Genomic DNA, 25,564 nt, shown 5'->3' on the forward strand with positions numbered 1-25,564 from the left:
GTGATATTTACCAACAAGGAGTGTACTTAAATAATATTTTAATTAACTTTGCAACATGATTTGTCAGGGTATGTCTGATCATCTTATTTCCCATTTACGTTTTGCATCTTTTAAATGTACATACAGTATTACAATATTATTTAGTACTGAACACAACAGGATTAAATTAGTTTTTTTCCACGAGCAAATTACAAAAGCCCAAAAAATATTAATTAAAGCTTAGTATAGCAATCAATCAAAGTATAGGCAATGCTGGATTTCAAGCAAGTAGAACATCATGGCACAGAGGGCACATTTACAAGAGATTCAGTTCCTCTCTCTGTCTTTGTCTGTGTGTGTGCATAGTTTCTGTACTTTTACTACATTGAACTTTGTTTCATATCCTGGAATCAGGCTGCTGCCAGGGTAAAGTGTGTCCTCTAACCCTTTCCATAAGTCATTAAGTAATAGGTCTCATCTGTCTGTGTATTATGTTTTGAGACAGTGAAACTTACCAACAAGAAGTATTATAGAATATTTAAATTAACTTTGCAACATGATTTGTCAGGGTACGTCTGATCGTCTTATTTCCCATGTCCATTTCCTTTTCCCTCTGCATATTTTAAATGTATATACAGTAATACAATATTATTTAGTACTGAACACAACAGGATCACAACATGATTACATTTGTTTGCCATGAGAGCAAATTACAAAAGCAAACAAATTATGACTAGCTTATTATCGCAATCGATCAAAGCATAAGCAATGCTGTATTTCAAGCAAGTAGAACATCATGGTACTGAGGGCACATTTACAAGATATTCAGTTCCCCTCTCTGTGTATGTGTGTGTATGTGCATAATTTCTGTACTATTACTACATTTAACTTTGTTTCATATCCAGGAATCAGGCTGCTGCCAGGGCAAAGCGTGTCCTCTAACCCTTTCCTTAAGGCATTAAATAATATTTATCATCATCCGTCAGTGGCTGATTGAAGTATTCTTCCCTCCCCTCTTCCTCATCCTCCTCTTCAAACCTGCTGCTCCCGTTCCTCAGCGCCCTCCTCAGATGATTCCAAAACTGTTCCTGGGCTTTGACCGGGTCGGTGCAGTCTGACCCCGGCCACTGCAGGTAGGACTTCTTCAACATGACCTTTCTCATACGGTGGTAAGCCGACAGCTGCCTTTCAGGGATGGGCTCCAGGAAGATTAGCAGGAGCACGTCCCGGAGCTCGTGGAAGAGCCTGTAGCTGGCCAGCTGGATCTCCAGGGAGCACCACTCGCTGCGCAGGAAGTGCCTACTAACCACGCAGATGGTCTTGCGGCTGCTGTACACGGAGGAGACTGTTGTCCACGATGTTGCGGCCCAGCTCAAAGTCACGGTGGTGCAGGCACAGCCGGAAAGAGGCTCCATTGCCCTCCAGGTTGGGAAGTAGCTGGTCTATTACCCAGGGCTCGTCCGCCGAGTTATAGGAGATGAAAGCGTCATATTTGCAGTGCTCCTCTTTCTCCCTCAGCCTGTGCCAGTGTTGGCCGAACCAGGAGCGGAACACATAATAACTGTACTTCAGTTTCCAATACAACTTGTTGTAGAGAAGCGGTATTATAGTCAGCAGTAAAATCACAGTGGTTGTGGTGGCAAAAAGGTACTCTCCCAGGTCCAGATAGCAAACATTGGTGTCGAAGTTGTAGAAGTTTTTGGGGAGTTTTTTTATCTTGGCACTGTAGACTGTATAGTAAGACTAACTGGACTCTCTGGTTTGTCAAAGTCCAGTTCTGCAGGTCGCTGTTGAGGCAGGTGCAGCTAAGAGGAATGTTGCGCAGGTCCAGGTAGCGCAGTTTGGGGAGAGCCTCCAGCACATTCACATCTAAGGTTTGCATTACGTTTTGGTTGAGAAGCAAGATCTGCAGCTCTGTCAGATTCCCGAAAACCTCCTTTGAGAAGGACTGGATGCCCATGTTCCTTGCACTGAGCTTGCTCAACTTCCGCAGGTTTTTGAAGACGCCCGGCTGCAGCTGCATCACCCCAGCACAGGAGTTGTCCAAGGAGAGGAAAGTCAAGTTGGTCAGATCGTCAAAAGTGTCTGCTGCGAAGCTAAATATGTGATTGTCGGTGAGGTAGAGCGATTGGAGGGAGCTGAGGCCATGGAAAAAGGCATAAGGCAAAACGTTCAGGCCGTGGGGCATCTGCGCATCTAGTTTGAGGTTGCGAAGTTTGGTTAGATTCACAAAAGGAGAGTTGGTACGTTTAGAGGAGAAGCTAACCTGATTCCCATGTAGATCAAGCACTTCAAGTGTGGCATGGAATGGTTTAAACTTGGCGCTATCAATCTGTTTGAGATTGTTTCCATCGAGGTAAAAATTGGCCAGGTTATCGAGCCCCACAAAGGCTGACTCTTCAAAATGAGTGATTTTGTTCCCTCCCAGATCCAAAATGTGCAGGTATTTGAGTGAATGGAATGTCTTGTTGAAAATAACAGCTATCTGATTGTTACGTAGGTTAAGTATTTCTAGGCTGTGCAGATCTTCAAAGCTATCGTTGTACAGATCGGTCAGGAGGTTATTGTCCAGACGCAGTGTGACAAGACTCGTCAGCCCACTGAAAGCCTTATGGTCAAGATAGGCGATTATGTTTATGTTGAGTTGTAGGGTCTTCACATTTGGTGTGTGGTGGAAAGCAAAAGAGTTGACATTGAGTATGCGATTGTAACGGTAGCTCAGATCTGTCAGATTCGGAAAAGATAGATTCTGTCTGTTGCAGGACATTAGGGAGGTGAGGTGGTTTTTCTCTGCTGTGAAGTTCTTGATTTGATCCTGTCCTTTGAGAAAGTGGAGGCATCTTACCTTCCTCAACTAGTTGAAGGAAAGGTCCAATAAACCTCGGATTGGTGGACAGTTGGAAAGTGTGTTCTTTCGCAATGATAGAATCCCATTGCTTCCCAGACTCAGCTTTTCAACAAATTTGACCTTTGTACTCAAAAGGTGACATAACACCATGAGCAGATTGTCAGTCTTCAACCCCATACCAGAGAAGTCTATGTTCCCAGCTCTAACATTGCTGACATTCAAAAGCTCTGGCACTGTGACATTGGTTGAACGCAAACGCATGTAGTTTAGCTTCCGCAAGTCCACTCCTTGGAAAGCCCTTGAAGGGAGCTGGTCATTGTAGGAGAGATCCAGCAGTAGTATATGGCTGAGGAAGCCCCACTTACATTCTAAAGTGACCAGTTTGTTTTTACAGAGATAGAGGGTGGTGAGGGACTCTGGTAGGTCTGTATGGTTAGAATGCTGGAGGGATGTTAGATAGTTATTGCACAGGTCTAGTTTTGTCAGCTTCGGTAAGTGAGTCACTGATTCTGCCACTGCAGAGAAGTTGTTCAGGTAGTTCTGCCGTAACATGAGGGCATCCAGATTGGAGAGCGAGGAGAAAATACCTGGAGGGAGCCATGTCAGTGAGTTATAATTTAGTGACAGGTTGACCAGGTTTTTGAGGTCTTGAAACACAGAGGAGCTGAGATTTGATATTTTGTTCAAGGACAGGTTTAGGCTCTTCAGTTGGCTCATATTTTGGAACGCCTGGTTGTCTATGGTCTCCAGATGGTTATTGTCAATCTGAAGCATCCTGAGGTTAGGAAGGTGAACAAACGTATTATCGGGTATGTGTTTTATCAGGTTTATGGAGATTATAACCGTGGTGGCATAGGGTGGCAGGTCACCTACAATGGCAGAAATGTTCTTTGCCTGGTGACGGATGCAAAGGAATTTTGTGTGGTTTGAGGTTGGATCCTCAGTGCAATTCCTGAAGCTATAGCCAACGGTGAACTGGGCAATGTGAAGAACAATTGCCACTGATACCAATATTTTATTTTTTAGCCCGGCCATGTTGTCTGACATGTGCAGCAGGAAAGGAATAAGGGGAGTAATGTTTTACATCTAGTCCAATGGTTCTGAACTCTTTCCAAGGAGAATCTTGTCCTTTAAAATCACAGTACGTTCATTTTAAGTTCCAGGAAATGTATGCATTGGGAAATAAAATTGTTGATTTTCATTCTTAAAATGAGTTGTATGGCTGTGATAATCATCCTGAATTATACTCCTTTATTCTCCATGGTTGAGCATGCTGATAAGAAAGCCAGCTAAATGAGAGAAAGGAAAAACACATTTTAGCGACTTTACAATATATTTCTCAGTGACTTCATTGGAAAACAAAAAAAGAACTGTGCCATTGTGCCAAGTCTCAGTTCTCGTGGCTTTATAATATGCCATTTCAGTATGCTTTCAGGTTCCTATTTTTTTTATTTATTTTTTTATTTAACCTTTATTTAACCAGGTAAACCAGTTGAGAACAAGTTCTCATTTACAACTGCGACCTGGCCAAGATAAAGCAAAGCAGTGCGATAAAAACAACAACACAGAGTTACATATGGGGTAAAACAAAACAAAGTCAAAAATACAACAGAAATACATATATATACAGTGTGTGCAAATGTAGCAAGTTATGGAGGTAAGGCAATAAATAGGCTATAGTGCAAAATAATTACAATTAGTATTAACACTGGAATGATAGATGTGCAAGAGATGATGTGCAAATAGAGATACTGGGGTACAAATGAGCAAAATAAATAACAATATAGGGATGAGGTAGTTGGGTGGGCTAATTTCAGATGGGCTGTGTACAGGTGCAGTGATCGGTAAGGTGCTCTGACAACTGATGCTTAAAGTTAGTGAGGGAGATAAGTGTCTCCAGCTTCAGAGATTTTTGCAATTTGTTCCAGTCATTGGCAGCAGAGAACTGGAAGGAATGGCGGCCAAAGGAGGTGTTGGCTTTGGGGATGACCAGTGAGATATACCTGCTGGAGCGCAGACTACGGGTGGGTGTTGCTATGGTGACCAATGAGCTAAGATAAGGCGGGGATTTGCCTAGCAGTGATTTATAGATGGCCTGGAGCCAGTGGGTTTGGCGACGAATATGTAGTGAGGACCAGCCAACAAGAGCGTACAGGTCACAGTGGTGGGTAGTATATGGGGCTTTGGAGACAAAACGGATGGCACTGTGATAGACTACATCCAATTTGCTGAGTAGAGTGTTGGAGGCTATTTTGTACATGACATCGCCGAAGTCAAGGATCGGTAGGATAGTCAGTTTTACGAGGGCATGTTTGGCAGCATGAGTGAAGGAGGCTTTGTTGCGAAATAGGAAACCGATTCTAGATTTAACTTTGGATTGGAGATTCTTAATGTGAGTCTGGAAGGAGAGTTTACAGTCTAACCAGACACCTAGATATTTGTAGTTGTCCACATACTCTAGGTCAGACCCGTCGAGAGTAGTGATTCTAGTCGGGTGGGCGGGTGCAAGCAGCGTTCGGTTGAAGAGCATGCATTTAGTTTTACTAGTGTTTAAGAGCAGTTGGAGGCTACTGAAGGAGTGTTGTATGGCATTGAAGCTCGTTTGGAGGTTTGTTAACACAGTGTCCAATGAAGGGCCAGATGTATACAAAATGGTGTCATCTGCGTAGAGGTGGATCTGAGAGTCACCAGCAGCAAGAGCGACGTCATTGATATACACAGAGAAAAGAGTCGGCCCAAGGTACTTTCATTCACCATATGATACAACTCAACCTCACATCAGCCATCTCCCAATGGGGTCTTTTAAGTTGGACAAAGTTCACAGTTTTGTTTTGAAATCTTTTTTTTGTATTGTATTGTTTTATGGACAGTGATAGTCGGAAATGTGGAGGGGAGACAGATACAGAGAGGACGGATTAAGAAGGAATTGTATCCACATCGCCAGGGGTATATGTGGCCCAGAGTCTTGGGGGCTAACCACTGCACCAGACTGCCACAAATATATTTCACTTCAGTCAATTCGTGGAGCAATTTGAAATTCCAATTACATAATTTAAATGAATTTTTTTCTAAAATGAATTGCAATTATTAAACTTGCCTCCTTGAAAGTATGAATAGTACTACAATTTTAACTGTAATTTCAGTTTATGTCCTGAATGGCACTTAATTAAGTTGGAATTGACCCCAATCCAGATCAATAAATGGATCATACAGCATCCTCGTATCGTAGGTATGAATGCTGTTCAAGGGTCTTTCTATAAATAATGGGGCCCATGTGTGACATTGGGATCAAATCAATCAATTGAAATAAATAAATTAGGCCCTAATCTATGGATTTGCATAGGCCCACCCACTTGGCAGCCAGGCCCACCCACTGGGGAGCCAGGCCCAGACAATCAGAATGCGTTTTTTCCCCACAAAAGGGCTTTATTACAGACAGAAATACTCCTCAGCACACTCCCTCAAAACTTGAGACATCTGTGGCATTGTGTTGTGATAAAACTGCACAAGTGGCCTTTTATTGTCCCCAGCACAATGTGTAATGATCATGCTGTTTAATCAGCTTCTTGATATGCCACACCTGTCAGGTGGATGGATTATCTTGGCAGAGGAGAAATGCTCACTAACAGGGATGTAAACAAATTTGTGCACACAATTTGAGAGAAATACGTTTTTTGTGTTTATGTTGGGACCAACACTTTACATGTTGTGTTTATATTATAGTCTGTCGTACACAATTGCGCATTAGACTGTGTCCAATCCGAGGCACAAAAATGTCATTCTTTCTCAATTAAATCTAAGGAGAACCTGCTGTAAATCAAGCAGACAACAACAGATGATCAACATCAATTCGCTAGGAATATTAGATCCAATGTGGATCTAGGCACAACTACCTTCACCTGCGTAACAAAGGAGACAAATATTCTGGACATAACTCATGTACACCGCATGCGCTATCACAACAGTTGTTCGTCACTTGACTATCATTCAGAAATTTGTGGGAAAATATCAAAGTGTAGGCTAATTAAACAACTAGATACCAAATGGCCAGTGGTGTGAAGTACTTAAGTAAAAATACTTTAAAGTACTACTTAAGTAGATATTTTGGGTGTCTGTACTTAACTTTACTATTTATATTTTTGACAACTTTTGCTTTTACTTCACTACATTCCTAAAGAAACTAATGTACTTTTTACTCCATACATTTCCCCCGACACCTAAAAGTACTCATTACATTTTGAATGCTTAGCAGGACAGGAAAATGGTCCAATTCACGCACTTATCAAGAAAACATCCCTGGTCTAGCCTATTGCTTCTGATCTGATGGACTCACTAAACACAAATGCTTTTTTTGTAAATTATGTCTGAGTGTTGGAGTGTGCTGTCTGGTTTGCTTAATATAAGTAATTACTTTTGATACTTAAGTATATTTTTGCAATTACATTTACTGTTGATACCAAACACTTTTAGACTTTTACTCAAGTAGTAGTTTACTGGGTGACTTTCACTTTTACTTGAGTCATTTTCTATTAAGGTATCTTTACTTTTACTCAAGTATGGCAATTAGGAACTTTTCCCACCACTGCAAATGGCGTCCAATTATTGAATAACCACGTTAATGATCGTATCGATTTAGGTTTTTACTATCAAGGTAAGGTGAATCTTTCGGTTAGAAGAATTCGATTTTGCAATCACATAATTTTTTTGGGGGGGGATTTGTGTGCCAGTGAAAACTGTCTTCACCCCATAACATAAGGACACACGAAATGTTAAGTAGTTACACTGCATTTCTGAGATCGCTATACAAAAAACTGCCGGACAGCTAGATCCAGGATTATTACAGGGTTCAAGTTCAATGTCTAACTGATTAATGCTTAATATATGATATAACAACAACTTACACTGCCATAAATGTAAGGACAGAAAAGTTATGTTTTATTTCGCACGATTTTGGACACATCTGTCAATACACCAACCATGTGAAAGGGTTTAAATCAAGTCGTGAATTTTATTGAATATAGCTGTTCCCCCTTATCTTAATGTAATGACTTGAAAAACATTTGCAGATTATTATCAATGACTTATCAACAGCTGTAACAAGTTGTCCATCATAGGAAATCCTCACTGGTACCCTAGTTTATAGACCCTCAACCACTGAAAAATCTAAGCATTGACTTTTGTACTGCTGCATGCAGCAATTTTCATAATCGGACAAATTAGTTTTTACATTTCATTTCACTCATCATAATCCATAGCATATTCTACAGCTTTCATTTAATATCATAATCCATCATAACATAATTTAATAATGGGTTATCAAACACGTTTCAAGAGTTATTTTACAAATCACATTAAAATAAAGCAAAATCATATCTGAAGTCCCATTTGATCTTTAATTAAAAGCCTTGAGTCCAGCCTTACCTCTGTTCTGGGGGCTGCATCATGTTGTCTGTATCATGTCCTTCCTGCTACATTATGAGAGCTTGTCTCTTAATACCTGTTTAATGACTGCCTCGCTTTGGTTGTACAGAAAGAGGAAGGAAAAGGGACAACAGACATGGAGTCATGGGACACAATCAAATGAAAGTTGTTCTCCATTTACTGTTCTTCATGTAAGTGGCAAGGGAGAGGAAAACCCAGGGACCCCAGTCAACAATGTGCCAAACACAATATATACAGATGCAACACAACATACACAGATGCAACACAACATACACAGATGCAACGCCATATACAATCTCTTTATTCTACTGGGGGAAGGTTTTCATTTGTTCAACTCAGAAAACAAATATTTGTTTATTGAATTCTTTCAAAAATAACTGTCAAACAATATTATACACTAGAAGGATTGATTGCAAAAGAAAGTGGGTGGTCTCAATATTTTACTGATAAGTAGGACCGAATAAAACGTCAAGAGGGATGGGCCTGATTTCATATAAAAAGGAAAGGTGTTCCTGATCACCAGTTATATGACAATTCAAGTAGTTTTTTTGTTTTTGTTTGTCGTTGTATTTCTAAAAAGAATTAATATACATACAGTGGGGGGAAAAAAGTATTTAGTCAGCCACCAATTGTGCAAGTTCTCCCACTTAAAAAGATGAGAGGCCTGTAATTTTCATCATAGGTACACGTCAACTATGACAGACAAATTGAGGAAAAAAAATCCAGAAAATCACATTGTAGGATTTTTTATGAATTTATTTGCAAATTATGGTGGAAAATAAGTATTTGGTCACCTACAAACAAGCAAGATTTCTGGCTCTCACAGACCTGTAACTTATTCTTTAAGAGGCTCCTCTGTCCTCCACTCGTTACCTGTATTAATGGCACCTGTTTGAACTTGTTAGCAGTATAAAAGACACCTGTCCACAACCTCAAACAGTCACACTCCAAACTCCACTATGGCCAAGACCAAAGAGCTGTCAAAGGACACCAGAAACAAAATTGTAGACCTGCACCAGGCTGGGAAGACTGAATCTGCAATAGGTAAGCAGCTTGGTTTGAAGAAATCAACTGTGGGAGCAATTATTAGGAAATGGAAGACATACAAGACCACTGATAATCTCCCTCGATCTGGGGCTCCACGCAAGATCTCACCCCGTGGGGTCAAAATGATCACAAGAACGGTGAGCAAAAATCCCAGAACCACGCGGGGGGACCTAGTGAATGACCTGCAGAGAGCTGGGACCAAAGTAACAAAGCCTACCATCAGTAACACACTACGCCGCCAGGGACTCAAATCCTGCAGTGCCAGACGTGTCCCCCTGCTTAAGCCAGTACATGTCCAGGCCCGTCTGAAGTTTGCTAGAGTGCATTTGGATGATCCAGAAGAGGATTGGGAGAATGTCATATGGTCAGATGAAACCAAATTAGAACTTTTTGGTAAAAACTCAACTCGTCGTGTTTGGAGGACAAAGAATGCTGAGTTGCATCCAAAGAACACCATACCTACTGTGAAGCATGGGGGTGGAAACATCATGCTTTGGGGCTGTTTTTCTGCAAAGGGACCAGGACGACTGATCTGTGTAAAGGAAAGATGAATGGGGCCATGTATCGTGAGATTTTGAGTGAAAACCTCCTTCCATCAGCAAGGGCATTGAAGATGAAACGTGGCTGGGTCTTTCAGCATGACAATGATCCCAAACACACCGCCCGGGCAACGAAGGAGTGGCTTCTTAAGAAGCATTTCAAGGTCCTGGAGTGGCCTAGCCAGTCTCCAGATCTCAACCCCATAGAAACTCTTTGGAGGGAGTTGAAAGTCCGTGTTGCCCAGCGGCAGCCCCAAAACATCACTGCTCTAGAGGAGATCTGCATGGAGGAATGGGCCAAAATACCAGCAACAGTGTGTGAAAACCTTGTGAAGACTTACAGAAAACGTTTGACCTGTGTCATTGCCAACAAAGGGTATATAATAAAGTATTGAGAAACTTTTGTTATTGACCAAATACTTATTTTCCACCATAATTTGCAAATAAATTCATTAAAAATCCTACAATGTGATTTTCTGGATTTTTTTTTCCTCATTTTGTCTGTCATAGTTGACGTGTACCTATGATGAAAATTACAGGCCTCTCTCATCTTTTTAAGTGGGAGAACTTGCACAATTGGTGGCTGACTAAATACTTATTTTCCCCACTGTATATCTATATTTTTAAATGTAATTCCTGTTTGTGTTTTTGTAGTTGGTTAGTGTAATTGCTTGTTTGCTTTTGTGTGTCCACCACACCGAGGTAGTGGGCTGAAGAGGGTATGGCGGGTAGTCTGGGGGACCATGAGCATTTAGCAAACCTTAACAAATAAAAAATTGCCTAAAGAAGCTTTGGTAGAAGATTTATTCACTCAGGTAATCAGGTAATTTCCAGACAAGCAAATAAACACATTACTTCATTGAATCATGATATAAAGCAACACTATATAAAGTACCTCATATGAGTAAACCGTAAACTCGCCATCTGACAGAGTCCGCAGAGAGGCAGGCAGGCTATACCCAGTCATCACACAAGGAACCCTGGGTAAATACAGACAGGTTAACATAAATCATGACATCACTCACTATGAGAACTTTTTCTTGACCACGTGACCTTAAAAAGGGAAATCTCAGCCAGGCCGCAGTTTTAGGCTATAAATAGGGTCAGATTTTTTATTGGTCAGGTCATGTTGTCAGGAAAAACTCCTGGCCCTATTACAAGGGAAGTCTATAAAGGAGGGTGAAGACACAGAGACAGACACTTGCCACAGCAGCAAGATCCATACAACATTGAAAGGCGCCATTTTGGTGGTGCTTCCTCATCCTTTTCTGCTCCCACCTACTATCCACTAGACAGCCATCAGCTCCACCCTTTCTATCACTTCAACCGCCCCCCAACCAGCCCTGGAATCCCCAGGTCCCACCTTCCTGACATTGCCTATTATCCCCCCTCCCACATGCTGGAGAGTAGCCTGTCTCCTCCTCTGCCCCCCGGGTCCCTGCCTGCTTTCCCCAGCCCTGAACGCTGGTCTTTCCCCCGGATGAGACTGTACTGATCCACATCCACTGTGCCTGTCCAGAGACTGCATAGAGATGCTTCTGTGTAGTAGAGACATACATAAGCACAATGCTTAGGCTATATGCTATGTTGTTGAGTGAGTATTTTCCAAATGCATAGTCTAATTGTTTACAATTACAACTGACTTTTTTTTTCTGTTGAATACCATCATATGATAGGCAGAAAGACAAAGTGCCAGCCAGGAAATATTGTTTGCATTTTAGTTAAATGTGTGAGAAAACATGACTATCTTTTCAAATATTTTATTTTATGTCTTTCATATACTCTAAAAATACTTACAGCCTGGACAGTGAAAACACAATTATGCAGAAGAAAAGTAACAACAGTAGCAGATTGTATTTTTTATTGCATGAATACTTCTAATTGAAACGTGTGCATGCAAAAACATACAGAAGTACTGTAAAATCAAATACATTGCAGAACTTATACAGTATGCTGTTTACAGACAGCTACAGTGGACTAGTCAACTATCGCAAAACAAAATATCCACAAATGTGTCCCTCAGGTTTTCTTTTTGCCACTGGGCCTACTCAAGTATACTTTTTTAAAATTATTTTTGACAATCAGAATTCTTTAGCACAGATGATCAAATACATGAATCAGCATGAATACATTATGCAGAGGATTTTCTGCTGTCCTCCCGAGTGGCGCAGTGGTCTAAGGCACTGCATCGCAGTGCTAACTGTGCCACTAGAGATCCTGGTTCGAATCCAGGCTCTGTCGTAGCCGGCCGCGACCGGGAGACCCATGGGGCGGCGCACAATTGGCCCAGTGTCGTCCAGGGTAGGGGAGGGAATGGCCGGCAGGGATGTAGCTCAGTTGGTAGAGCATGGCATTTGCAATGCCAGGGTTGTGGGTTCGATTCCAGTATAAAAAAAAAAAATAAATAAATAATGTATGCACTCACTAACTGTAAGTCGCTCTGGATAAGAGCGTCTGCTAAATGACTAAAATGTAAATGTAAAATGTAATGTCAAGATCTCAATTGCATACTCCTCGCATCCTCTCTTCTCAGAGGTCCCTCCCCTCTGAACTTCTCCTCAAATGGGTTTTGAGGAGGAAAGAGAACGCGACTATGTAATTGATATTCTCCCCATTTAAGATAGACCGAATAAAATGAAACCTGTGAATAAAATACTGTACATAGTAACGCACTGTGTTTTATATTAAAATCGAATAATAGATCATTTATTTGTTTTATTTTGTGTATTACTCATTGAGAAAGCGATATTTACCGTCAAGAAGTATACTTATAGAATATGTAAATGAACTTTGCAACATGATTTGTCAGGATACGTCTGATCATCTTATTCCCGATGTCCATTTCCATTTTCCTCTACATCTTTTAAATGTACATACAGTATTACAATATTGTTAAGTACTGATCACAACAGGATTAAGTTAGTTTTTTCCATGAGAGCAAATTACAAACGCAAACAAATGATGACTTTAGCTTATTATTGCAATCGATCAAAGCATAAACAATACTGGATTTCAAGCAAGTAGAAATACTGAGGGCACATTTACAAGAGCATAATTTCAGTACTTTTACTACATTGAACTTTGTTTCATATCCAGGAATCAGGCTGCTGCCAGGGTAAAGTGTGTCCTCTAACCCTTTCCTTACTCATTAAGTAATAGGTCTCATCTGTCGGTGTATTATGTTTTGAGCCAGTGAAATCTACCAATGAGAAGTATTATAGAATATTTAAATTAACTTTGCAACATGATTTGTCAGGGTACGTCTGATCGTCTTATTTCCCATGTCCATTTCCTTTTCCCTCTGCGTATTTTAAATGTATATACAGTATTACAATATTATTTAGTACTGAACACAACAGGATCACAACATGATTACATTTGTTTGCCATGAGAGCAAATTACAAAAGCAAACAAATTATGACTAGCTTATTATCGCAATCGATCAAAGCATAAGCAATGCTGTATTTCAAGCAAGTAGAACATCATGGTACTGAGGGCACATTTACAAGAGATTCAGTTCCTCTCTCTGTGTATGTGTGTGGATGTGCATAATTTCAGTACTTTTACTACATATAACTTTGTTTCATATCCAGGAATCAGGCTGCTGCCAGGACAAAGCGTGTCCTCTAACCCTTTCCTAAAGGCATTAAGTAATACTTATCATCATCCGTTGGTGGCTGATTGAAGTATTCTTCCCTCCCCTCTTCCTCATCCTCCTCTTCAAACCTGCTGCTCCCGTTCCTCAGCGCCCTCCTCAGATGATTCCAAAACAGTTCCTGGGCTTTGACCGGGTCGGTGCAGTCTGACCCCGGCCACTGCAGGTAGGTCTTCTTCAACATGACCTGTCTCATACGGTGGTAAGCCAACAGCTTCCTTTCAGGGATGGGCTCCAGGAAGATTAGCAGGAGCACGTCCCAGAGCTTGTCGAAGAGCCTGTAGCTGGCCAGCTGGATCTCCAGGGAGCACCAGTCGCTGTGCAGGAAGTGCCTACTAACCACGCAGATGGTTTTGCGGCTGCTGTACACGGAGGAGATGATGTTGTCCACAATGTTGCGGCCCAGCTCAAAGTCACGGTGGTGCAGGCACACCCGGAAAGAGGCTCCGTTGCCCTCCAGGTTGGGAGGTAGCTGGTCTAGTACCCAGGGCTCGTCCACCGAGTTATAGGCGATGAAATCATCATATTTGCAGTGCTCCTCTTTCTCCCTCAGCCTGTGCCAGTGTTGGCCGAACCAGGAGCGGAACACATAGTAACTGTACTTTAGTTTCCAATACAGCTTGTTGTAGAGAAGCGGTATTATAGTCAGCAGTAAAATCACAGTGGTTGTGGTGGCAAAAAGGTACTCTCCCAGGTCCAGATAGCAAACATTGGTGTCGAAGTTGTAGAAGTTTTTGGGGAGTTTTTTATCTTGGCACTGTAGACTGTATAGTAAGACTAACTGGTTTCTCTGGTTTGTCAAAGTCCAGTTCTGCAGGTCGCTGTTGAGGCAGGTGCAGCTAAGAGGAATGTTGCGCACGTCCAGGTAGCTCAGTTTGGGGAGAGCCTCTAGCACATTCACATCTAAGGATTACATTAAGTTTTGGTTGAGAAGCAAGATCTTCAGCTTTGTCAGATTCCCGAAAACCTCCATTGAGAAGGACTGGATGCCCATGTTCCTTGCACTGAGCTTGCAGCCACATCACCCCGGCATAGGAGTTGTCCAAGGAGAGGAAAGTCAAGTTGGTCAGATCGTCAAAAGTGTCTGCTGCGAAACAGAAGATGTGATTGTCCATGACGTTGAGCGATTGGAGGGAGCTGAGGCCACGGAAAAAAGCATAAGGCAAAACATTGAGGCCGTGGGGCATCTGCAGGTCTAGTTTGAGGTTGCAAAGTTTGGTTAGATTCACAAAAGGAGAGTTTAGAGGAGAACCTAACCTGATTACCATGTAGATCAAGCACTTCAAGAGTAGCATGGAATGGTTTAAATTTGGCGCAGTCGATCTGTTTGAAATTGTTGCCGTTTAGGTTAAATTTGGCCAGGTTATCGAGCCCCACAAAGGCTGACTCTTCAAAATTAAGTGATTTTGTTCCCTACTAGATCCAAAATGTTCACGTGTTTGAGTGAATGGAAAATCTAGTTGAAAATAACAAATCAAATGAAATGTTATTTGCCACATGCGCCGAATACAACAGACTATTATTTATGCATAGTCACTTTAACTCTACCCACATGTACATATTACTTCAACTATCTCAACTAGCCGGTGCCCCCGCACATTGACTCTGCACCGGTACCCCCCTGTATATATAGCCTCCCTACTGTTATTTTATTTTACTTCTGCTCTTTTTTTCTCAACACTTTTTTTGTTGTTGTTTTATTTTACTTTTTTGTTAAAAATAAATGCACTGTTGGTTAAGGGCTGTAAGTAAGCATTTCACTGTAATGTCTGCACCTGTTGTATTCGGCGCATGTGACCAATAAAATTTGATTTGATTTGATTTACAGTGAAATGCTTAGTTACAAACCCTTACCCAACAATGCAGTTTTAAGAAAAATAAGTGTTAAGTAAAAAATAGATATGCAAAAATAAAGAAATAATAATAATTAAAGAGCAGCAGTAAAATAAAATAACAGTAGGAAGGCTATATATAGGGGGTACCGGTACAGAGTCAATGTCCGGGGGCACAGGTTGGTCGAGGTAATATGTACATGTGGGTAGAGTTAAAGTGACTATGCAGCTATCTGATTGTTATGTAGGTTAAGTATTTCCAGGCTCTGCAGATCTTCAAAGCCATCGTTGCACAGATCTGTCAGGAGGTTATTGTCCAAACCCAGTGTGACAAGACTAGTCAGCCCATTGAAAGCCTTATGGTCAAGATAGGCGATTATGTTTATGTTGAGTTGTAGGGTCTTCACATTTGTGTGTGGTGTGGTGGAAAGCAAAAGAGTTGACTTTGAGTGTGCGATTGTAACGGTAGTTCAGGTCTGTCAGATTCGGGAAAGAGAGATTCTGTCTGTTGCAGGACATTAGGGAGGTGAGGTGGCTTTTCTCTGCTCTGAAGTTGGTGATTTGATTCTGTCCTTTGAGAAAGTGGAGGCAGCTTACCTTCCTCAATTTGTTGAAGGAAAAGTCCAATAAACCTCGGATTGGTGGACAGTTGGAAAGTGTGTTCTTCCACAATGACAGAATCCCATTGCTTCGCAGACTCACCTTTTTAACAAATGTGACCTTTGTACTCAAAAGGTTGCATAACTCCATGAGCAGATTGTGAGTCTTCAACCCCATACCAGAGAAGTCTATGCTATTTTCAGGTCTCTCCAGAGATGTTCAATCGAGTTCAAGTCCGGGCTCTGGCTGGGCCACTCAAGGACATTCAGAGACTTGTCCTGAAGCTACTCCTGTGTTATCTTGGCTGTGTGCTTAGGGTCATTGTCCTGTTGGAAGGTGAACCTTCGCCCCAGTCTGAGGTGCTGAGCACTCTGGAGCAGGTTTTCATCAAGGATATCTCTGTACTCTTGGGGACCTTCAATGCTGCAGACATTTTTTCGTACCCTTCCCCAGATCTGTGCCTCGACACAATCCTGTCTCGGAGCTCTAGGGATAATCCCTTCGACTTCATGGCTTGGTTTTTGCTCTGACATTCACTGTCAACTATGGGACCTTATATAGACAGGTGTGTGCCTTTCCAAATCATGTTCAATCTATTGAATTTACCACAGGTGGACTCCAATCAAGTTGTAGAAACATCTCAAGGATGATCAATGGAAACAGGATGCACCTGAGCTCAATTTCGAGTCTCATAGCAAAGGGTCTGAATACTTATGTAAATAAGATATTTCTGTTTTTTATTTTTATTACATTTGCTAAAATATCTAAAAACCTGTTTTCACTTCGTCATTATGGGGTATTGTGTGTAGATTGATGAGGGGGGGAAATAATTTAATCAATTTTAGAATAGGTCTGTAATGTAAAAAAATTTGGAAAAAGTCAAGGGGTCTGAATACTTTCCAAATGCATTGTATATGGCTAAGGAAGCCCCACTCCAATTCTAAAGTGAGCAGTTTGTTTTTACAGAGATAGAGGGTGGTGAGGGACTCTGGTAGGTCTGTATGGTTAGAATGCTGGAGGGACATTAAATAGTTATTGCACAGGCCTAGTTGTGTCAGCTTCGGTAAGTGAGTCACAGATTCTGCCACCACAGAGAAGTTGTTCAGGTAGTTCTGCCGTAATATGATTGGAGAGAGATGAGAAAATAAGTAGAGGGAGCTTAATCAGCGAGTTATTATTTAGAGACAGATTGACAAGGTTCTTGAGGTCTTGAAACACAGAGGAGCTGAGATTTAATATGTTGTTGAAGGACATTTTTAGGCTCTTCAGTTGGCTCAAATTTGAAACGCCTGGTTGTCTATGGTCTCCAGATGGTTATTGCCAATCTGAAGCATCCTGAGGTTAGGAAGGTGAACAAACGTATTATCGGGTATGTGTTTTATCAGGTTTATGGAGATTGTAACCGTGGTGGCATAGGGTGGCAGGTCACCTACAATGGCAGAAATGTTATTTGCCTGGTGATGGATGCAAATTAATATTGTGTGGTTTGAGGTTGGATCCTCAGTGCAATTCCTGAAGCTATAGCCAATGGTGAACTGGGCAATGTGAAGGACAATTGCTACTGATACCAATATTTTATTTTTTAGCCCGGCCATGTTTTCTGACGTGTGCAGCAGGAGAGTGAAAGGGTGAGTAATGTTTTACATCTAGTCCAATGGTTCTGAACTATTTCCAAGGAGAATCTTGCCCGTTAAAATCACAGTACTATCATTTTAAGTTCCAGGAAATGTTTGCATTGGAAAAATAAACGTGTTATTTTTGTTTCTTCAAATTAGTTGTCTGTTATATTCATCCTGAATTAGACTCCTTTATTCTACATGAGTACGCATGACGATAAGCCAGCTGAATGGGAGAAGGGAAAAACACATTTTACTGACTTTACAATACATTTCTCAGTGACGATTGGAAAATATAAAAATAACTGTGCCATTGTTAATTAACACAAGAGTCTCAGTTATCTTGCTCTTGTGGCTTTCAGGTTCCTCTTTTCCATTAGGTACTTTCCTTCACCAAATCATGATACACCTCAACCTCACCTCCGCCATCTCCCAATGGGGTCTTTGTAAGTTGGGCAAAGTTCACAGTTTGATTTGTTTATATCTTTTTTTTGTATTGTATTGTTTTATGGACAGTGATAGTCGGAAATGTGGAGGGGAGACAGATACAGAGAGGACGGGTTAAGAAGGAATTGTATCCACATCGCCAGGGGTATATGTGGCCCAGAGTCTTGGTGGCTAACCACTGCACCCGACTGCCACAATTCTGTGGCATGTAATTATAGTGTATACTGTATAGTGTAATTATAGTTTATGTAATTATAGTGTACATAGTGTTTTAAAAATATTTCACTTCAGTCAATTCGTGAAGTAAATTGAAATTCCAATTACATCATTTAAATGTAGTAATTTAACTCTAATGAAGTGCAATCATTATACTTGCATCCTTCAAATGGTATGAATGGTACTTTTACATTTCATCTGTAAAATCAGTTTATATCCTGAATGGGACTAAAGTAAGATGGAATTGACCCCAATCCAGATCAATAAATGGATCATACAGCTGTCTCATAGCAGATGTATGCAGGGCCGTAACCAGGGTCTGAGTTTTAGTGATGTCTGGAAGGGGAGGGGATTTGAAGTTCATTTACTGCATTTCTATACAATTAAAAAACGTTTAAATGCAATTTGAAGATCAGCAAAGACTAGCGAAAATGACCCCAGCCATTATCACCTTGGTTTCTGTAGGTTCAATCACCTCAGTCAATCTACAAACACATAGCCTATTAGCTATACAATTGTAATGTTATACCCAAAGATATTAAAACCATGTTATACCCCTGAAAGGGGGAAAATATGAGAAATGATTCACACTGACACGTAGCATCAGCGAATGTTCAGTCAGTTGTAATGATACATTGCATAAAATCAAAAACTCTTTACATAGATAACTATTTTCTCAAATTACATAGCATTTACATTGGTATTCTTAGGCCTTACTAATCAAGCTCTGCACAAACAGACAACAACGGAGCACACAGACATCAACGGAGCACACAGATTATCATATCATATTCAAATGAATTATTAGAATGTTACTTACGATTCTGTATTAATATGAGGGATGTAGTGGTAAAAAAATAAAAGGTGATGGGTAAACTATAAAATCCAGTGGGCGATCGAGAGAAGACAAAACAACCACCGATATAAACAAAAACGTATGCCATTTTTAGAACTGTATTGTTTGCATTTTGATTGCATTTTAATGTAGGCCTATAGGGAAGATAGGCCATGTGGAAATGTTCATATTTAAATATATATTTTTAAAGTTCTTAACTTGTTTGGTAAGATTAGTACAGATTTTCTCAGGAGACCCCACATGGGGTGCCGACCCCAAGTTTGGGAACCACTGTACTAACCTCTCTGCTTGCTTCCTTTCTCACTCTGTCTCCTCTGCTTCCTTCTGCATGCATTGCAGCCTGCCTCAGCCTCACCACTGAGCGTCACATTATGGTCTGTCTCAGTAGCCTACTTTCTGTAAAGCAATGTTATTGTGAGAACTTAGTAGCCTATTTTATGCTCAGTTTAGGCTCCGTTTAAAGCTGCAATATGTAACTTTTTGGGCCACCTGACCAAATTCACATAGAAAAGTGAGTTAGATCTGTCATTCTCATTGAAAGCAAGTCTAAGAAGTGGTAGATCTGTTCTATGTACACTAGTTCTATGCTTCCCATTCTTAAGTTTAATTTTTGCATATTTTACTTTGTTTCATATACCAGCTTCAAACAGCTGAAAATACAATATTTTTGGTTATGGAAAATATATTTCTCAGTGGTTTAGATGGTACAATGATTCTCTACACTATACTTGGTTGTTTTGTCACATAAACTGAGATTAAGTGAACTATTAGAATTCTAGCAACCAGGAAAAGGAGTAGCAATTTCTGCATATTTCACCTTTAACGTTAGCTTCTTACTTCCTCCTAGCTGGCTAAGGAATACTAGCCAGAGCCCTTCAACGTTACTGCAATAGAAGTCTCTGCTGGCAGCTAGTCTGACTGACTGACATACTGTATCTATAAGCAACTATTTACCAGCTGTGCACTCATTCTCAGAAAGTCATTTTTTGTTTGTTTGGGGGATGTCTGTAGACACGGCAGGAGTTGTGGGCCGGTTTTAAAAATGGCCTTTTGTCTGGCATATTGCAAACCCACTGTCAGCAGCGTCTCTAGTTGCCGACTCCGAGCTGGGGTAGTTTGTTTCACATCTCAGGCCCTCGGCCTGTGCAGCGAGAGGGCGGAGTTAGCCGTTTGAGAGAGTGGTGATTGTGCTGCTAAAAAGGACAAATCCGGGGGACGCAAGCGAACATAACGAACAAACCACTGTTAATGATTCCACTCATTCACAGAGGCACGTGTGATTAGAACTCAGTCAGATCAAGAAGATAAATAAGCCTTCTGAGCTTTGATCGACGCTGGAAGCAATATTTAGATATTGACCCATCATTTATTTTCTTTATTGTGTACAAATTACATATTTTATTATTATTATTATTATTATTATTATTATTTTCAAATTAGAAAAAATGACAGAGGTCCGGACCTCGGTGTCCTCATATGTAGTTACGTGTTACCGGCTTTGGTTTTTCCATTTATATTTCGAGGTTGGACGTTAGCACGTGGGGCGCACCGATTGGTGTCACCTCGTTAGTCAGTATGTGTTACACCTGAGCTGGTTTGTCATCTCTTTAGTGGGAAGGTGTTTCTCCTGTGCTGGCCCAGGTGCTATTTAAGAGTGGCTGGCCCAGTGCTCCAGTTGTCTTGAGAGACGTGGAGGGTTAACACCTTTAGTTGGCTCTACCTATTTGATTTCTACACAAACAATCCTTTATCTGATCTTCCCTGTTTTTGTTTTGCTCCACTTTTTGGTGTGCTTCCTTTCTTTAAGTTTGGTGTGGGTTCTTCTTTTGTTTGCCTCTTCTTGGCCAAATTTTGTGGGCGCTCATGGTGGGTGTCTTTTAGGTCCTAGTTGTTGTTGCTAGTCAACTTTCAGTGGACCCCACCTTTGTTAGTTCCCCTTTCTGTTTGAGTGACAATTTTGGGTTTTCTTGCCGGGAAACCTGGAGGTATGAATGCTTCTCAACCACTGAGAAATCAAAGCATTGACTTCTGTACTACTGCATGCAGTGATTTTCATAATCTGACAAATTACTGGTTAAATGAAATTTCCCTTATCATAATCCATAGCATAATCTACAACTTTCGTTAACCTATCATAATCCATCATAACATAATTTGATAATGAGTTATCAAACACTTGTCAATTTTAAGTTAAGGCTATTTGTAACATTAAAATAAAGCTAAATTATATCTGAAGTCCCATATAATCTTAATCAAAAGCCTCCAGTCCCGCTTTACCTGTGCTCTGAGGGCTGTGTCATGTTGGTCCTTTCTGCTACATTATGAACGTTTGTCTCTTAATCCTTGTTTAATGACTGACACGATTTTCACTTTGGTTGTACAGAAAGAGGAAGAAAATTGACAACTGACCTCAAGTCATGGGACACATTCAATTGAAAGTTGTTCTCCATTTATTGTTCTTTATTTACATGGAGAGGGAGAGGAAAACCCAGGGACACCAGTCAAGAATGTGCCAAAAGAAGCTTTGGTACAAAACACATTCTTGACTTTTCTACCCCTGGATTTTCCTCTCCATGTAAATTAAGAAAAGTCAATGTAACAGTAAACTTTCATTTGAATGTGAAAATGGTCCTTTATTGAAATCCGAAACATCTCAATCCGGTCATTTTCAAACAAGCAAATACACGCAACACCATTGGATCATGATAGAAAACACCACTATATAAAGTACCTCATAATAGGAAATGGTATAATGTATAGCTTAAGCTACTGTTCTTTAGTAGTATAATGGTATTATAAGAGTATTACACAGACAATAATAATAAATATGGGGTGGATTGGCCACAGTCAAGGCATAACTGTAACAAAGTTATTGTGTTCATAGGATTTTCCATACAGGCTGTGACATCGTACCTGTGACGTCAGAAGGCACACTGTGTTTTTTTCCCATGACTGGATGCATGATTGTCATTAAGCCCGCCCCTATTCCCCTCATTTAACCAATCAGCCTCTCATCTTCTGCTCCCTGGCCATCTGACAGAGTCCACAGAAAGGCAGGCAGGTCATGACTACCCAGTCATCACACACGGAACCCTGAGTAAAAACATAAAAGGTTCACATGTAAAGCATAACATAAACAATAAACACTTATAGGTAGGGCATTGACTTTTGCTTGACCACGTGACCTGACAAGGAAAATCTCAGTCAGGCCGCAGATAGACTATAAATAGGGTCAGAGTTTTTCTTGGTCAGGTCATGTTGTCAGGAAAAACTCCTGGCCCTATTACAGGGGATGTCTATGAAGGAGGGTAGAGAGAGAACAGGGGGACCCATAAGATTGACTTGTCTAAACCTAGTCTCCCGAGTGGCGCAGTGGTCTAAGGCACTGCATCGCAGTGCTAGCTGTGCCACTAGAGATCCTGGTTCGTATCCAGGCTCTGTCGTAGCCGGCCGCGACCGGGAGACCCATGGGGCGGCGCACAATTGGCCCAGCGTCGTCCAGGGTAGGGGAGGGAATGGCCGGCAGGGATGTAGCTCAGTTGGTAGAGCATGGCGTTTGCAACGCCAGGGTTGTGGGTTTGATTCCCACGGTGGGCCAGTATGAAATAAATAAAAAAACTAATGTATGCACTCACTAACTGTAAGTCGCTCTGGATAAGAGCATCTACTAAAATGTAAAAAATGTAAACCCATCTCTTTTAGCATTCTTTTTTTTTCACACATTTTTTTCACATTCTAATATGGCCTGCAGTAGAAAAACTGAATGAAAACATGGTGTACAACACCCAGTTGTGGCTAACTGTAAACTTGCACATCCTTGACTGCACTGTTGTTTAATAAGAATAGCCAACTGTTGACTCCTTCAGTCTTCACTTCTGGACTAAAGCCAGTATTCAATTAAATCGCAGGTTATAGGCATTGCGGCTTAGGCAATGTTCCTGCGTTCGCAGAGATCCCATTCACGGTAAATTCTGCATATGTCGTCTCAATCGGATTGCCTTTAATAATAATAATAATATGCCATTTAGCAGACGCTTTTATCCAAACCGACTTACAGTCATGTGTGCATACATTTTTACGTATGGGTGGTCCCGGGGATCGAACCCACTACCCTGGCGTTACAAGCGCCATGCTCTACCAATTGAGCTACAGAGGACCGCAATGCCTATCAACCTGAGATCAGATTGATTCCGAGCCTTACACTATATACTATACTCACTAACATTCTGTTAGAATGTTAAAGGAAATATTTAAATTACAACTCTTTCAGGCCTAACAAATAATAGATATTTCCCATTTGAATCCTGGACATAGGGTTTGTATTGATGATGTAGTAGGGTCACTCACAGGGATGCGGTATTTGCTGCGGATGCTTGTCCTCAGGGCGATCAAGGCTCCAGGGAGGAAAGGAACACAGCAGCTGTCTCCGTTGTCCTGAGCAATCTTACAGCCCAGGATACACGGCAAGAAGATCGCACACAGACCTGGAGGAAAAAAATGAAAGTCACGCTGTCTCCACCATTCATTTTAGGTGTGGCTATTTGGGGTTGGTAGTGGTCATCACGGTTATATTAGTTGTGCAGAACTCCTGATACCGAGTAGCCTTACCCAGTCTATGGCTTTTTAAACAGTGTACACAACGCAATGCAAACCTTGTGCATGCGTCAGGTAAGCGGCAGGAGATAACCATTGGGACTCTAGTTAGCTTTGGGGCGGCAGGTAGCTTAGTGGTTAAGAGCGTTGTGCCAGTAACCAAAAGGTCGCTGGTTCTAATCCCCGAGCCGACTAGGTGAAAATCTGTCGATGTGCCCTTGAGCAAGGCACTTAACCCTAATTGCTCCTGTAAGTCGCTCTGGATAAGAGCGTCTGCTAAATGACTAAAATGTCATTTTACACACACACAAACCCACACAGAGGGGGACTCACAGATGCCACAGTCATCGCAGCAGTCACAAACGTTGGAGCTCCAATCGGAGGACCCAGAGGAAGTCACGGTGTAGTTGTTGATGGTGACCTGAGGCTGGGAGCTGATCACCATCTCACTCTGATAAGCCATTACTATAGGTGAAGAAGAAGAAGAAGAGGTGGAGGGAGGAAGCGGACAAATTAGATACAGAAATGATTCAAAACAAGAATATAATATTTGGACAAAGTTCTACATCCGTTTACACCTCCACACACTGACACCATTGAATATACATATTCAAAGCTAACTAGAGTCCCAATGGTTATCTCCTGCCGCTTACCTGCTGCTGCTCAATCCCAGTCTCCACTGGGGCCTTAGATATCCTGGGTGAGCTTTGGGAAAAGCTGTGAATGGGAGCGCCACCGGGGTCGCTTGCTCTTATACCCATGGTGACATCATCACATGGTGACAGTGACATTTCCATGGTAACATGGCGAGACGAAGAGTACCTGCATTCTGCCCGCCCATTTGGAACTGTAGGAACACCCCGTCAAAAAAAAAGTTTGGTTTTAGGGCGTAGAAGTTTCAGGCCTTTCAAAAGTCAACCTCTTTATTTGGTCATTGTTATCAGTATGGCAAATGGAACAAAGCAGGAACATAGTGCGGCACCTTGTACTTCAGCCATTCAGGTGTGTGCATGTGTGTTTGTGTGTTTAATGATGCATGTACAAGCCAAGGTTTGTGTTGTGTACACTCTCTTTAAAAAATACGTAGAACATAAATTCAGTTTTACAGCTCATTTCATGCAATTCTACACATTTTGGCATGGGGTGGAGAGACATTTTTGCAGTTTTAAAGAGAATATCCTGCAATTCTACACATTTTGCCATGACTTATGCCATGTTAATATGATATCTGAGTGAGAATGACAATAAATCTATAGGGTCTCCCTGGAGGTCATTTGTGTGGTAGCTTTCAAGAAAACAATCATTATTAAATCTACAGGCTTAACCCTCATACTACCCACTGAGGTCTTTTTGACCCATTGGCATTATTTATTATCATAGTCCAAAGGTGGTTTATTCAATTCTTCAAAATGTTCATGACTTTGTCAATCAATTTCTCAATCGATTAGGCCTACTTCTAGGATGACTTTTAAATTCAGAAAGGATGTTTGTGAAATGTTCTTTTGACACCTTTCTGTTTTCTCAATGACATTCAAATCAGCATTGGAAAAAGGTGCAAGTTTAAATTTGTTCAGCCTTAGCAAGTCTGACCACAAGACAGAGACCACTATGATGACACACCCAATTGGTTTGATGGATCGTGGGAAAAGAGCAGGAATAGGCTTGTAGGTTACAGTTCAAGCTACTGTATGTCTTCCAATGGTGCGACTGCTGTTGGTATCCAAAGATTATCCAATTTGAATAAACGCTTGGAGGTAAAGACGACAGCAGTGGTGTAGCCACGGGCAATACGGATATCGCTTCTTGATATCTACATAGCGCTATGATGTGAATCACACTGCTGCTCTCATTTAGCTATTTGTGCCTTACGAATTGTGGTTATTGTGGATGGCTT

General features: G+C 41.2%; 1 protein-coding gene and 2 pseudogenes across 1 annotated transcript; all 3 read right to left on the bottom strand.

The window, feature by feature from the left end:
* Positions 1–70: 70 nt before the first annotated feature.
* LOC121586178 lies at positions 71–4,056 on the bottom strand (annotated as a pseudogene).
* A 9,425-nt stretch (positions 4,057–13,481) lies between these two features.
* On the bottom strand, positions 13,482–17,537 carry LOC121585365 (annotated as a pseudogene).
* Positions 17,538–21,857: 4,320 nt separating this feature from the next.
* On the bottom strand, positions 21,858–24,390 carry LOC121585490 (cornifelin homolog). The gene is made up of 4 exons (XM_041901832.2): positions 24,324–24,390; positions 24,004–24,135; positions 23,425–23,561; positions 21,858–22,170 (listed from the first exon to the last, which is right to left on the bottom strand). Exons 2-4 carry the CDS (start codon positions 24,131–24,133, stop codon positions 22,081–22,083), a joined length of 357 nt encoding a protein of 118 aa, XP_041757766.1. The 5' UTR covers positions 24,134–24,135; positions 24,324–24,390; the 3' UTR covers positions 21,858–22,080.
* Between the last annotated feature and the right edge of the window lie 1,174 nt (positions 24,391–25,564).

This window comes from Coregonus clupeaformis, chromosome 17 (genome assembly GCF_020615455.1).
Source record: "Coregonus clupeaformis isolate EN_2021a chromosome 17, ASM2061545v1, whole genome shotgun sequence".
Taxonomy (NCBI): domain Eukaryota; kingdom Metazoa; phylum Chordata; class Actinopteri; order Salmoniformes; family Salmonidae; genus Coregonus; species Coregonus clupeaformis.